The sequence below is a fragment of the Trachymyrmex septentrionalis genome, unplaced genomic scaffold, assembly GCF_001594115.1.
Source record: "Trachymyrmex septentrionalis isolate Tsep2-gDNA-1 unplaced genomic scaffold, Tsep1.0 scaffold32, whole genome shotgun sequence".
NCBI lineage: Eukaryota > Metazoa > Arthropoda > Insecta > Hymenoptera > Formicidae > Trachymyrmex > Trachymyrmex septentrionalis.
In genome coordinates this window covers 4,397,203-4,411,971 of record NW_017305485.1, presented here as the reverse complement: position 1 = coordinate 4,411,971, position 14,769 = coordinate 4,397,203, and the positions used below count along the sequence as shown (strand labels likewise).

General features: G+C 34.1%; 3 protein-coding genes and 1 non-coding gene across 7 annotated transcripts in view; 3 read left to right on the top strand and 1 right to left on the bottom strand.

Moving 5' to 3' along the window:
• Positions 1-3,428, top strand: part of LOC108750077 (asparagine synthetase [glutamine-hydrolyzing]) — a 4,529-nt gene extending 1,101 nt beyond the window's left edge. The window contains exons 4-10 of the mRNA XM_018489305.1: positions 588-824; positions 1,370-1,544; positions 1,668-1,897; positions 1,977-2,104; positions 2,415-2,704; positions 2,949-3,183; positions 3,270-3,428. Coding sequence (XP_018344807.1) covers positions 588-824; positions 1,370-1,544; positions 1,668-1,897; positions 1,977-2,104; positions 2,415-2,704; positions 2,949-3,183; positions 3,270-3,405 — 1,431 coding nt within the window. The 3' untranslated portion in view covers positions 3,406-3,428. The remainder of the gene's footprint in view (positions 1-587; positions 825-1,369; positions 1,545-1,667; positions 1,898-1,976; positions 2,105-2,414; positions 2,705-2,948; positions 3,184-3,269) is intronic.
• Positions 3,429-4,298: 870 nt separating this feature from the next.
• Trnar-ccu lies at positions 4,299-4,371 on the bottom strand. The gene has a single exon. It is a non-coding gene; the product is annotated as a tRNA-Arg (tRNA).
• Positions 4,372-4,590: 219 nt separating this feature from the next.
• On the top strand, positions 4,591-6,568 carry LOC108750078 (probable oligoribonuclease). 3 transcript variants are annotated; one of them, XM_018489308.1, is made up of 7 exons: positions 4,591-4,688; positions 4,801-4,877; positions 4,988-5,118; positions 5,522-5,598; positions 5,679-5,840; positions 5,942-6,162; positions 6,430-6,568. In XM_018489308.1, the coding sequence occupies exons 3-7, from the start codon at positions 5,046-5,048 to the stop codon at positions 6,551-6,553; spliced, it is 657 nt and encodes a 218-aa protein (XP_018344810.1). In that variant the 5' UTR covers positions 4,591-4,688; positions 4,801-4,877; positions 4,988-5,045; the 3' UTR covers positions 6,554-6,568. The 3 variants fall into 3 exon arrangements, with proteins under 3 accessions (XP_018344810.1, XP_018344809.1, XP_018344808.1); XM_018489307.1 differs by having other exon boundaries at positions 4,801-4,886; XM_018489306.1 differs by having other exon boundaries at positions 4,801-5,118.
• A 730-nt stretch (positions 6,569-7,298) lies between these two features.
• Positions 7,299-14,014, top strand: LOC108750076. 2 transcript variants are annotated; one of them, XM_018489303.1, is made up of 5 exons: positions 7,299-7,549; positions 8,623-8,748; positions 9,938-11,923; positions 12,224-12,389; positions 12,975-14,014. In XM_018489303.1, the coding sequence occupies exons 1-5, from the start codon at positions 7,484-7,486 to the stop codon at positions 13,187-13,189; spliced, it is 2,559 nt and encodes an 852-aa protein (XP_018344805.1). In that variant the 5' UTR covers positions 7,299-7,483; the 3' UTR covers positions 13,190-14,014. The 2 variants fall into 2 exon arrangements, with proteins under 2 accessions (XP_018344805.1, XP_018344806.1); XM_018489304.1 differs by lacking the exon at positions 7,299-7,549 and adding an exon at positions 7,784-7,898.
• The last annotated feature ends 755 nt before the right edge of the window (positions 14,015-14,769 follow it).

Here is a 14,769-nt window from a genome sequence, read left to right as displayed (position 1 = left end):
TGGATTAAAATGGATTGAAATTTTTTCTATCTGAATATTTAAATAGCAAATACTTTTTTTGGGATTCAATTGGATTCAATTGAATTCAATTAGATTCAATTAGATGCAATTGGATTAAAAAATTGCATTTTCTATTCAAAACTTTGAATTGAACAGTATTCACAATGCACAGAAAAAGCTTATATTATTTTTAGATTGAAAGATATAGAGATATGCTCCATGCAATTTCTATAAATAAATAAAAATGCATTCAGGATTGAAAAGCATTTATTTTAACATTTGTGAATCAATATTTCTGAAAATCTGAATCCATTTCAATTCATTTCAATTCATTCTCGTTTGCTGGGACATTATATCAATAATCTATAGACATTTCGACTCACAGAGTTTTTTTTCAGTATAAATTAAATCAGCTTATTCTACTTAATGTAAAATACTGTTATCTATCGAAAAGAATTCTATGTCAACTATTTCACTGTGATTGACATGAAATTTTAATTGGTCATTTTTGTAATTAAATTATTTTGCTGTGCAAATTTCGAGCGATATTTATATTCTTTGTTATTAGTAAAAATGTCCTGTTGCAGTTACAAAAACAACATCAATTCGAATACTCTACTAAATGTGACGTGGAAGTAATCATGCATTTGTATGCCTACGCTGGTAGTAACAGTGTTGCTCAATCATTGGATGGAGTATTTGCACTTTGTCTGGTGGATGTCTTAAAGAGGAGGATACTGATAGCCAGAGATCCGTACGGCGTAAGACCACTGTTTAGATTATATTCAGATGATGGACAACTGGCTATCTGTTCAGAGAGCAAGGTGCATTGATAATAGATTATTTTTTTCCTGATTAATCCGAAATTGAAACATATGGATCCTGATGATTTGTAATTGAAATAGTTTTGTAATTTTTTAATAATGATTTGAAATAATTTTATGTGTGTTTCACAATCTTATTTTTCACAGTTGTTCTATTGTAGTAATTATAAAATAAATCGTTTTAATTGAGAAAAAGATTCCAAGCCGTTATTAATAAGTTTTTAAAAAGAAATATGTTGATTACAAAAAATTGGAGTCTGTAAAATAAATTTTACTTCATATTCAAAATCAGCATAAAAAATACATAAGAATTATCCATTTAACAAAATTATTGTCAATCTGTATATCTATATATTTATGCTATTTCATGGATTGTGGGTTTATTATAATTAAAAGTTTTAAAACTTTTAAAACTAATAATAAAAAGCTTTAGTAGGTCCCAAGGATTCTATGTTTCTTTAGCACAAAATATACTTTCCTGATTATGAAATTCTTTGCTAATTATATATATAAGTAACATAATTATTTATAAGATAATATTTTAGGGTCTGATGGCAATATCAAAACATATAAAAAGTAACTGGACGTTAAAGCCATTTTTTCCAGGACATTATGAGGAATATGAAATTTTGCAAGATGGTCGAACTAAACTTCTAGAGAGTCGCTGTTATTTCAAGCCCGGCGACAAACCTTCATTCCTCCCACATATCTCTTGGAATGGTGAGATAAATTATGATTGATATTCAGTTATCATAAAACAAATTTATCTATCGTTAACACAAATTTATTAATTAATATGCAACATGTATACCGAAAATATATGAAAATTTTTATCTATTACAGCTTTGACTCCAAATGATGTTCATGGCAACATCCGAAAGCTGCTTTCAGCAGCCGTAGAGAAACGACTGATGGCTGATAGACGAATAGGATGTCTATTGTCAGGTGGATTAGATTCTAGCTTGGTTGCTGCTTTATTGGTAAAGCAAGCGAAGGAATGTAATTTAAAGTATAAGATACAGAGCTTCGCGATAGGTATGGGTGACAGTCCAGATATCATCGCTGCTAGACAGGTTCGTGGAAGTTTTGGTACTTTGATTCTTTCTTTTCCCATCGACAATCGTATGAAGGCTGAAATTTCTTATGTTACAGGTTGCAGAATACATCGGAACTGAGCATCATGAAATTATCTTTACGCAGCAAGATGTAATCAATGTACTGGACAATGTCATATATTCTTTAGAAACATACGACATTACTACTGTTCGCGCTTCAATTGGGTGAACTACTTTATTTGAGCATGCAATTTAGTTTCCAAATTATTTAATATTATAAATTTGAAAGTTGATAGGAAAAGATAATTTTTACATGTAATTCTTCTTTTCTTTTTTACTACTTTTTTTAAATTAAAAAAGGTAATCTACTACAGTCTTAAATATAAAATCTTAAATATCCTCAATTTATTTGTCGTTAAATAAAAAACGTTTTGAGATAAAACGTTTATACTATATCGAGTTGCTTTATATTTACAATCAAGTCTGTGTAATGGTGAAACATGCTGTATATAACACTGCAATGTTTTACTTATAGGATGTATCTCATTTCAAGATACATAAAACGGAATACTGAGACGACTGTGATCTTTAGTGGAGAAGGTGCGGATGAGTTGGCACAAGGCTACATTTACTTCAGAGATGCACCTGACGCAACAGACGCACATAATGAATCTCTTAGATTGTTACAGGATATATATTTATACGATGGTTTGAGAGCAGATAGAACAACCAGTGCCTTCAGTTTGGAACTCAGAGTTCCGTTTTTAGATCTTCAGTTCACAAACTATTATTTATCTTTGGAGCCTAGTAGTAGACAACCACAAGGTAAAAGATTTAATCTACTTAAATATTAAGCCTATTCTTTTTAGTTAAACTTGGTATTCATCTTTTTTCTTTTTTTTTTAAAGCTGAATTGTCGGAAGTTTAGCTGAAAAGAATAGACTTATTGTTGCAAATAATAAATATTACAAATTAAATTATTTATTAGCGTATAAATGAAAATTTTGGTAAATACTACTAGTAAATACTACTAGTAAATAATAACATTACTTGATATTTATGTGCACAGGTGGAATTGAAAAGCATTTGTTAAGATCTGCGTTTGACGGAACTGATTTACTGCCTAACAATATACTTTGGAGGCATAAAGAGGCCTTTAGTGACGGCGTTGCTTCCATAAAGAAATCTCTTTTCCAAATAATACAAGAAATTGTAGAAGATCGCGTTTCAAATGAGGACTTGGAGAACGCTTATATCAAGTATCCCCATTGCACTCCAAGAACGAAGGAAGCGTATTACTACAGGTAATAAAATAGAAATATCTTTCCAGTGAGCAAATTTTTCCGTCATTCGACTGAACTGGATGATACATTATTTTTACTTTTGTTAGAAATGTCTTTGAGTCGCATTATGAGGGACAAGCGGAAAGTTTTACACCTTACTTCTGGATGCCACGCTGGGTGAAGGGCGTTATCGATCCGTCTGCACGATTTATTAAACATTATACTGCAAACAAAGAAAGTTAGATTATAAAGACTTAAGAAAAAAAATAAAGATTAAGGATGTTGCATACATGACGTATGTACAATGATTTTAGTATGAGAAATTAAAATGTTAATGAAGATGTTTATGTAGAATATATTCTTATTTTGTGCATATTTACGATTAGATAAAATACAAATTGGAAAATATAACTTATGCAAGCAAGATATTTATATATCATCATGATTATGGTAATATATTGAAAATTTATCTTGTCTGCAACTATTATATTATATTATTATTATTATATTATTATTATATTAACTCTTATTAAGAATTATTGTTACAATGCAAAAACTTAAGAATCTTTAAAAAAGTTTCCTGCATTTTAATTTTTCTTTTTATAACTGTGGTGTATGTGTGTGTGTGTGAAATAATTTTTGTATTTTTAAATATTTTTTGTATTTGAAGATCATGTATTAAAAGTACTTTTTAACAAAATGAAAAAAAATTACAGATTTTTCTATATTATATTCGAAAATAATACAAAAATCTGGTGATGATTTAGGATTTGGATCAAAAATTATTTCAATATAAGAAGTAAATATGTTTTTAAAAAATAATATAAAATAAAAACATTTTTATTTAAACTATTAAATTATATTGTTAATATATAAATATTGATCCTAATGAACTTTCTTGTATGTATATATTATTTTTTTTACAGAAAGTATATAAGTTTCCAATTACAATCACTTTTTGCACACATATACGTCTATACATACATTTCATCCTTAATAAAATAAATATATACGTTTGAAATTTGGTGAAAACAAATTTTGAAAGGGAATTAATTGTAATACGGCAAACAAAAAATAAACCTTTTTGTTTCTTTTTTAAAGAAAAAAAAAAGATCGGGAATCGTAAAAAGCAATTGTACCCCTGGTGGGACTCGAACCCACAATCCCCGGTTTAGGAGACCGATGCCTTATCCATTAGGCCACAGGGGCTGTTGACGTACAGTTTCTTCTATAAGAGTACATATGGTCAACATCCTGCTTCCACAGAAAACTAAATTTAAAGAAAAGAAAATATATGTGCTATTTAAAGATCGAGTCGTATGAGAAATAGCGAGGTAGCGAATTTTTCTTTTCGTTACTACGTATGTTTGCGACGAAAAGCCGCAATGTACAAAGGATAGTTTCAAATCGCATAATAATAATCGCAGACGAAAGACGAAATTCTTCAAGACACACGCGTTTCTGGTTTGTTAAACATCAAGATTAGTGGAAGAGAGGATTAAATTAATTTCTTAACGATAATCAATGTAAGAACGTTTTGATTTTTTTTTATTTACATAATAGAATTTTCCTTTTTGCTTTCATCAAATTTCAAACATATATTTATATTATTTTAAGTACAGAACAAATATGTTCCAGGTTTCACACTGTACCAGTTGATGGCTGTAGATTTTCCGCATTGGCGAATGGTCTTTCCCTTTAACTTCCGATTAGAAGTTGTCATCGTTCGTTGTTGTTTAATATAGATTTATTTTCGAATGATCGGAATTGCGGTGATTTTAAGCAATTTATATAGTACGAGTAATTTTATATTTTTTCTGTACAGTGCAATATAATTCCCAACGTGCATATGATAAGGTTAAGTTGATTATAAAACAACGAATATGATCTTTACCCGCGCTACTGGATTGCTCTCCAGATACCTGTATCGTGGGGTTCAACGTTGTTTAAATAACGGTAATTATGATTGTTGTATAAGTCCTTAAGAAATGCTTGCTTAAAAGATGAAAGCTATCTTACTTTTACATATCTATCAGCTTAAACTTGGTTTTTCGTATTGGTTATCTCTTGTGGTTTAGATTTATCTTTACTAAAAAAAGGATAAAAGTAAATTAAGGGAGACTAAAATTAATTTATATTGGTGGAAATGAACCTTATTGTTCAATAAAATTCTGATTAATTTGTTAAATGGTATTTGTAGTATTTCATTAACATACAATATATACATGAAATTAATTCTTAATAATTAAAATATTAAATGTCGGATCTAAGTTGTTTGTATTTTTATCAATGCCAGAGTGAAATTTTCACTTATTTAATTTAATTGAAGTTACTCTGACGAATATTCCATTTTGTGTAGACCATGCGATTTTGACACCGATAGAAACACTAAACGAAATTAAAAATGAGAAGTACATTGTCTGGCTTGATTTGGAGGTGAGTAATTATTGGGAATTATATCTAACAGCAACAAAAAAAGAAGAAAAAAATTTTAAAGATAGAACTGGATTTTTTAGATGACAGGACTAAACGTGGAAACATGTCATATCTTGGAAGTTGCATGCTTCATAACTGATGAACAGTTAGAGCTTGCAAGTGATCACTTAAATATTGTTATACATCAACCGGATAAAGTTTTAGAAAATATGTCTGATTGGTGTAAGGTACAACACAAAAAGGTAATATCTTTTTTTCCTTGAAAAATTTCTTCTTTTTTATATTATAGCAATATGATCGATTTACAAGCAATACAATTAATTTTTATTTAAATTACTTTTAGAGTGGCTTAATCGATGAATGTCGACTGAGTAAGACTACATTGGAGCAAGCACAACAAAGGACATTAAATTTTTTGAAGAATCATGTTCCGGAAGGAGTTTGCCCGTTGGCTGGAAACTCAGTTTATATGGATTATTTATTCCTGAAGAAGTATATGCCATTGGTCCATAATTACTTGCACTACAAGATTATTGATATTAGCACAATTAAAGAGTTGGCTAGGTAAATTTATATATATAATCTATGCAGATTATAAAAGCTAAAAAATGTATTTGCAAATTTGCATATTAGAACATTGCATCAAGGTCTACTTTCATTGAAAATAGGAAACTGTCTTTTATTTTATTTATTCTTATTGGCCTAATTTTTTCACTTATAAATTTAAAGAAATCATAATTTGCATATCAATATACATTTTTCTCGTAAAGTTGAAAATGAGATATAGTGTATATATATATTTTTTTTTCTAATACACATTTTTCTGTTTAGGAGATGGCAACCGACTATAAGTAAAGCAGCTCCAAAAAAGCAATACTGTCACAGGGCCGAGTACGACATAAAAGATAGTCTAAATGAGCTTCGTTATTATAGGAAATATCTATTTGTATCGTAAAATTAAAATAAAAATAGATTATTAATTTTCTTATTGTCATAATTATAAACAACTTGCATTTAACGATTACTTGTACATCAAATCATGATAGACTTCACGAAGATACATGTACGAGGAAAGAAATTTTTTCATTGCTTTATTTTTGAAAAAATATGAAAAAAACATGTGTGTGAATTTATCAGAATATCTTTTTAGAGAATAGAAAAAAGGTATCTCGACCAGAAAAAGAGACTTGTCGACTACGCGTCAATGTATATATTTTATAATTTCATTATTGTATGTACATACACAAATATATGTATAGTACATTAATTATAGTATAGTATATTAATATTATTTTAATTTTAACCATATATAATAAATCAATTTTCAATAATATGAATTAAAACTGAATCAAGGTCTATTAAAAATAAATCAGTCAATAAACTTTTAATTAATAACTAAATAAATTTTAAATAATAACTAATATATAATTATTAAATTATACTAATGTACAATTTGAATAATAACTAATAAATTTGATCATATTAAAGTAATACATAAATACGTATGTTACTAAAATTCAAAAACTAACAGAAATATTTGTATCAAATTTTAGATAGATCATCTAAATCTCATGGAAAAAAAGTATCTCGACCAAACACACAGATACGCCGTCAGTGCATGTATATATGTACGTCTCTTGGTTGTAGATCCATGTAGGTCAATGCAGTGTTGATCAGCGTGAATGCATTGGGGTGCGGCGCAGGGCACGCAAACGTCAGTCGACGTCGGTGACTGTTCGGGGGACTGACTGACTGGAGTTGCGATCGGGAGTGATCGAGAATGCTCGCAGCTGGCTGCCGCGCGAGAGAGCGAAAGGGTGATGGCGAGTAGCGATGGTAGTGTTGGGTGACGGTGTTGACGACCGCCGTGGATTTTTTTTTACGAATGGCTCTGTCCGAGGTGCATAATCTGGCCGCGATTATCGGCAGCAATGCTTTCGCCGTTGGCAAGGTGAGGAGGACCGTTATTTCTTTCTTAACACATACATTCTACATTCTTGTGTCTTCGTCGATCTGAAAAGCCGAGGGGAGGAGAAATTTTTTTCCTCGCTGGCAATTCGATGGAAATTGATGGAACGTACGTACACATATGTACGTGATGTATATACGCCGCCTACGGTTTTTTCAGTCTAATTGCACCGCGTTTACACTCGTAAGTACTTTCTACACTCGGAATGACATAAGCATGTATATACTTGGGCGTCGCGGTGGGAAAAGGAAGAGAAGAGAGGCTGCATGAAAATTGCGGCTAGAAAGAACGGACCCGTCGGTGCCGCACGTCCGACAAGGAAGGCGAAAGGGTGCGATCCGCGTTTGTTTGTACCCGTGCATTACCGTTTAATACGGAATCTACGAGAGAGAACGCCCGCGCGGGGTGAGATCCGTTTCGCTCGCGTAACTCCAATTTCCGCGGATGGTGCAAATGGTGACGGTACTCGATCACCGACGAGCGAAGATACTCGCGCGTATTATTGGATCTGCCCTCGGTGTGCTCGTCGGTGCCTGTATATGCCTGCGCACGTATGCGTGTATATATATGTGTGTGTGTGTGGTGTGTGTGCGTGTGTGTGTGCGTTTTTGCGCGCCTGTGTCGCGGCCCCGATCGTGACAGCGATAGCTTCGTTGTGCGCTCTCCCGCCTTCGATTCGTTGTTAAGATTCCATCGTCATCGCGGCTCGTCGCGACGTAGTCTCGTAACATTCCCGAGCCGCCCTCGAGTCGCGTCGTTCGAAAACAATCGATAGATTCTCTGTCTCTTTCTTTCTCTCTCTTTCTTTCTTTCTCTCTCTTTCTTTCTTTCTCTCTCTCTCTCTCTCTCTCTCTCTCTCTTTCTCTCCGTCGCCGCGCGAGACTCGTCCCCGCTGGCTTCTCGAGAACGAGTGTGAACGAGCGCGGTTGGGCAAAGGGCAGCGCGAGATCTCCCCGCGGAAGTCACGGTCGCCCCGTTGAATCGAGCCGCACGTCGTCATCGCGACGCGGGCCTTGAATATGAGAGATCTCACGACGATGACTTGCTTTCCATAGAATAACGAGACCGAGCGCGGTGCCAATATGCTGGAAGTACCACGGAAGGTTTACTCTAGGGACATGCACGGCGTGGAGTACAATCATTGGAACTATGACTTAACGGGTTGCGGCACAAAAAGAAACGTAAGTGAAAGGTTCTTTTTATCCATGCTGCACTGGGCTGCACTACAATTTTTTTTTTTGGCTTTCGCTAAATATTAAATTTATATGTGATATCTGTTTCGCACTTTGGTTTGTTTTTAGCTGAATCTCTTGCACAGTTTGTCTCTTTCTTCTTTTTCTTTTCACGTTGAGGAGAAAAAAAGAAAGATGAACTGGGCAAGAAGAGAGGATAGATCTTAAGGGCAAGGAGTTTGTGCTAGTTTAATTATAAAATACAGACCTGAGATGTTAGATTTGTTTTTATGCCTATACTAGAAGTTCTCGTATTCATCAAATATCAAATATATAGTACACGTTTAAAATTTAATGAAAGCAAGAAGGAAGATTCTAGTTAAATCTCTATATATATTGCAAAATTAAAAACAAAACTTTCAGGTACAAAGAGAATATATCAATTTAATTGTAAAAAGTACAGTCTAGGTTTATTTTTATTTCTGCACTAAAAGTTTTTTTTCTTGCTTGTATTAGATTTCAAACAAAAATCTATTTCACTTTTTTCTGATTTTATAGCTGAATCAGTGTATACTTTTTCTACTTAAAGTGGAATAAATATTTTAAATTTGATTAAAGCAAGAAAGAAGATTCTAATGCAGAAGTAAAAAAAAATTTTTTTTAAGTATAGAGAGTATATAGAGTTAAGCTATAAAAAAATAGACCTAAGAGTTTGATGTATGCAATTATACCTTTTATACAGTAACATATACAACAGGTTCATTTTTTATTGTTGCACTAAACTGTTCTAAACTGTTCTTTCTTTCCGGCTCTTGTCAAAATTTCATTTTGAATACAAAAAGTGTTCACTGTGGATGCTTTTTATAAAGGATCGCAGATGACATTTTATCATAAAATAACTCACTGTTAGTGCTTTCCATTTAGTAACACGAGTCAACACACAAATACCATTTTTCTTGTTATTCATATCTATAACAAAGACAGAACACACTTGTGTTGACTTGTATCATCAAATGGAAAGTACAGTGAGTCATTTTATCTCTGTGCTAATATTAGCAAACAAGGATGTAATAATTAACTGTATTATACTACATCACCTATGTCTCTTGCTGGAAAACATTCTAGTTTAGCTATAAAAACAGACCTAACACCTCCTAATAGATTATTAATGTTATGCATTTAATTGCGATTTGTTTAGATGAATATCGAAGACGAGGATAGTCAAGACTTAAATAATCCCATGGTCAACGACTTGGTATCAAAGATTCTCGACGAAGATTCTATTACCATTGACACCTGTCACAATAATTACAACAGTGGAAGTACTCATTATCAGACGGACTACGCCAATTCTTGCTCTAATCAGGTCGCTGATGGTTTGGACTATCTGTCCGATGTCGATCACTTGGTCAGTCGTTATCCACTGTCCAGCAAGTTACACAACATTCACAACAACGTCAAGAGCGAGTACCGTCATTCCAACAATCTCTGCAACGATCTGAAAACATTGAATCTCAGTACTTGCGTGCGACAGTCCGTGGAGCAGAACAATGCGTGTAGCAACGATATCATGCCGAACGCATATTCGTCTGATCCACGATCGGTGCACGTTGTACACTCCAACGATGGCATGTACACGAGTGGGAGTAGCATGCCGTTGTGCAATGATCTGTTAACGACTACGAGTGGAGTAAATTACAGTAAACAATCGAGCAACTGGACGGAACCGCTTCAGTTGACTCCGTCGATGGGATGCCGAGCCGAGCTGACCGGGAACTACTCACGAATCTCAAATTGCGCTAAACCAGATCTCAATTTTAACGTCACCGCGTTAACCCTGGCTCTGGATTCACCGAACTCCGTTCCTATCAGCGAGTTCGAGTATCATAATAGCGTGAGGCAGAACGCATCATCGAACTCGTACAGCAATTCTATGGTTAACATGCACGACATGTATGGCGTTACCGGTAACCCTAGTCAGGGTCCCGGTTACAGGCCCAACTCGGCGATGACCGATCTGAGCGTTGATTCCGGCTTCTTGTCGAACTCGCCGCTACAACATTTCTCGCCCGCCGATACGGCTTTGCACACCTGTTTCGGAAGTGGTATGCAACGTAACGGTATCGGCGACTTCAAGGATGTTCATGATACCGCTAGATTAAATATGACGGGTATCAGTATACCTAACGAGCAGATTCAGTTCTTACAGCAGTCGCAAGCACGTAGCTACAAACTGGATCAAGCAGTGGACCAAGATTACAAAAACTTAATCGATTATTATCCTCCCGGTACAAACAGTTTCGTCACATCCTCGGCGAGTAACTTAGACACGAACGAGAACGTTTGTTTCCCTAGTGATTGTAGAATCGATAATAGCATGTTAAAGATGATCAATCCAAAATCAAAGTCCATTGAAACCAAGACGTATTCACCCATAGGATTTCCAAAAAATCTGAGCTCACGCAACTTGTATCAGCCTATTGCTAAATACGGCTGTCACAATTATCAACAGTACACTGCCAACAGTGGCGACACTTTGAAGATACTGCAGCAAAATTCCACGTTTTATCACAACGATTTAAAGCAGCCTAAAGTCAACGCGTACAAATTGGACGGATTTGACTTGACTAAAGAGATCGCGTACCCCTCAGGAAGTCATTTGACCGATCGCGTTACTGGATCCACCCTGGACAAGGATGCCTTTAATCATATTTTGAAACAACGACACCATATATCGAAAATACAGAGCATTCCAGCTGGGATTCCGCCTCCTGATATCATTTTTAATTCGGGAATGATGTCGAACACAAATACCGTCAGATCGGGAGCGTTTCCATCGGTGATGCCAGTTCCCGTTCCTGTACCGGTTCATCCTGTGCCACGACTTTTCTCCGCTCTTTACGGGGGAAACTTGAGCTTTAGAAATGGCAGCGGTGCGGCCAGGAAAACAGGACCCTCAAGTATATTGCATTTTAATCTTGAACAAACGTACGAACAATTCAAGCAGTTGGAAAAGGAGCGTAAGAAATGCGAGGCTGGATTGGCCGCACATTTCCCGGGGAAACGAGTAACCAGCGCGAATAACATACCCATCCCACGTCTTCAGGGAAATCCGTCGAGGGTGGATCGTTTGATAATCGATTACTTGAGGGAACACGCTCGTGTCATTACATTGATAGCAAAGGTGAATAGATAATGTTGTATGTGAGGACTTTTTTTCCTGTAAATAGTAAAATAAGTATTTATATATTTTTTCTTTATATGTTATGCAACGTATAACAAATATATTTTTATTTATTTATTTAATCCTTATCTTTTTCAGCTCAGAATGAACTTATAGTTCATATTTTCTCTATGTTTATATTTTAATTTTGCCTTCTCACTTAGCACTTTATTTCTTTATACTTTCATTTTTCCTTATCTAAAGTGTGTTTCTATACATAATATATAATTTATTAAATGTGTACTAAACTTTGTGGAATAGATGGAACGCTTACGCGGGACCACGATGAATCAACGTGTGCACAAAGCCATGGAATATTGGCTGGAAGCTATCAAATACGTTCAAGAATGCCGCAAACAAGAGATTACGAATGCTATCAAACGCCAGAAAGAGAATCCACATTGCATTTTAGCGTATGACGACAATGGTGAGTGTTAGAGTTGACCAAAAACTCTTATAAATATTTTTTATATAAAGAATGCGATACCACTCGTTGATTAATGACTAATCTGCGAAAGTAGATTGCTCTTAAGTGATTAGTTTATCTTTTGAACAACCCTCGAGAAATCTATCTTTATTGCGAAGCGATAAAAAGTAAATAATAAAACAGTTTTAAGAGTTTTCTAAGCGTTCACAGATTAAATTTGGGAACTAACTCTTGAAAACTTAGAATTACAGCTACAATTTTAAAATTCTTTAAAAATCTGCTTTAAAATGACAAGATTATTTCTTAAAATATATAATTTATAACTCTTCAAGGAAGAAAACAATTCTGTATACTGAAAGAAAAGTGTTTGATATTTATAATTATAATTACATGTCATTATAATACCCAAAATTTCTCTTAATATAAAATCTTTTTATTTAATTTTTTTTTAAGTAGAACAAAAATCATGTCAAAAGTCACCAAATTTAAATACGCAGCAATAAAATATTTGATTGCATATTTAATATCCTTTTTGGAACTTATAATATTTTTAATATGTTTTTATATGTGTGTGCGTGTGTATAGATATTCTGACTTTGGCTGGAAGCGTTCACGAATTAACGAAGGCGTCGCGTTCCGCGCGGACCGGTATGTATAACGCTCTTCAAGCTACACTACTTTATGACTTGGACATAGAGAAGAAAGTCGTCGAGACTTCTAAGGATCCAGTCTTAGAGGCAAAAATCGATGGCGAAAGACAAACGAAAGACGGAATCAACGATTACACAAGCAATACCTAGCAAACTTGCGCTGAATCCACTTGGTATCGCTCATCTTAAAGTACGAGAGAGTCCAGCAGCTTTTTACTTACGTACTACGTATTACGTTTTTGAAAAGCTTTTGCTGGTGTTTACGATTAATTTTACTGTTGAAACAAAATGCCGCCCATTAAATTCAAAACTTTCACTCGCGATTCACACGAGGTAAATACACATGAATGAACTAAAAGCGTTAAAACAGACATTTGGAAACGCGTGCGACTTTTTACAGGTTATTAATAACTCCATAGTTTTCTACCGTACGTATTTTAATGCTTACGACAGTGTGTAATCGATTTAGCTTTTCGAGAACACCGATTTAGATACGAGAGAGTTTCGCTGAACTGCCTATCCTTTATCGGTTTATCTCTGTCGCGTGTCAAACAAAACAAAAATAATATATATATCGCTTTTTCCTCGACGCCAAATGGAAATAAACCGAGAGCAGTGTCGATCGTGTTTGAACCGGTGAGCAGCTGCTAGCTTTGAAATCGTTGACGATTTGTAACTCGCAACAAGAACGAGATTGCTCAGATGTATTACATCCTTTAGAGATATGATAGAAAAAGTCGTTCTTTGTACAATTACTCGTTTATATATACGTATCCTAAGTTAAACGAGATATAGATAGGCAGAAAACGCCGATGTACTCGTTCAAAAATGTTCGGCAGTAACTCGTTAGATTAGCTCAATGTGGCCTTCCTTGAATGTGACCCATAATGTGGTAGTAGATGTTCCAGGATTTGAATATTTCTCGCGAAGTGTAAGTGCGATATTTAATCGCATGCAACACGAGCTTATATATATGGTGGCTTTTATATATATATATATATATATATATATATATAATGTATATAAAAGCTTCAATATATATATGTATATTAAAATGTTGTTTACATAGTACTAATGTCAGACTTTTCACTACTGATATCGCTCCGGATGTATTCTCACTTTACGAATACAAAAAAAAAAATAAAAGAAAGATACATATATACGACACGCACATACGCGAAGTAATCGTCTACATTACATTTCCACAGGTATACGCACAACGACATCAAGCTACACCCGCACATAATACATTTGCACAGTATATACATACATAAATATGTATATGTGCATATATCACGCGTATATATACACATATACATAATATTATTTTATGTCGTTGCTGTGTGTTGCTGTTCCTGCTTCACAAAAAAAAAAAAATCACTTATTGTTATTTCTGTATCAGAGAGCGGAACGACGAACATATCGCGATAAAATCGCGAACAACACGTCGATCGCGTACTTGTATAACAGATACTAATTAGTACCTAAAGTTTCTATTATCTGGCATTTAATTACGCGAAAGAATAATCGAGGTTAATAAACCTTTGCGCGCGTGCTTTGATCTCTTTCGTGACAACCGTGTCGCATGTCACTGTAAACTGTAAAGAGCTCAAATTGTTTTAAATTTACCTCGGCAGAATGTGAATCTAAAACAGTTTGGAAATAAGCTTATCATGGAACGCAATCCTTCTTCTAATCGACTATAATCCGTACGGTTTTTCGTCTATTTC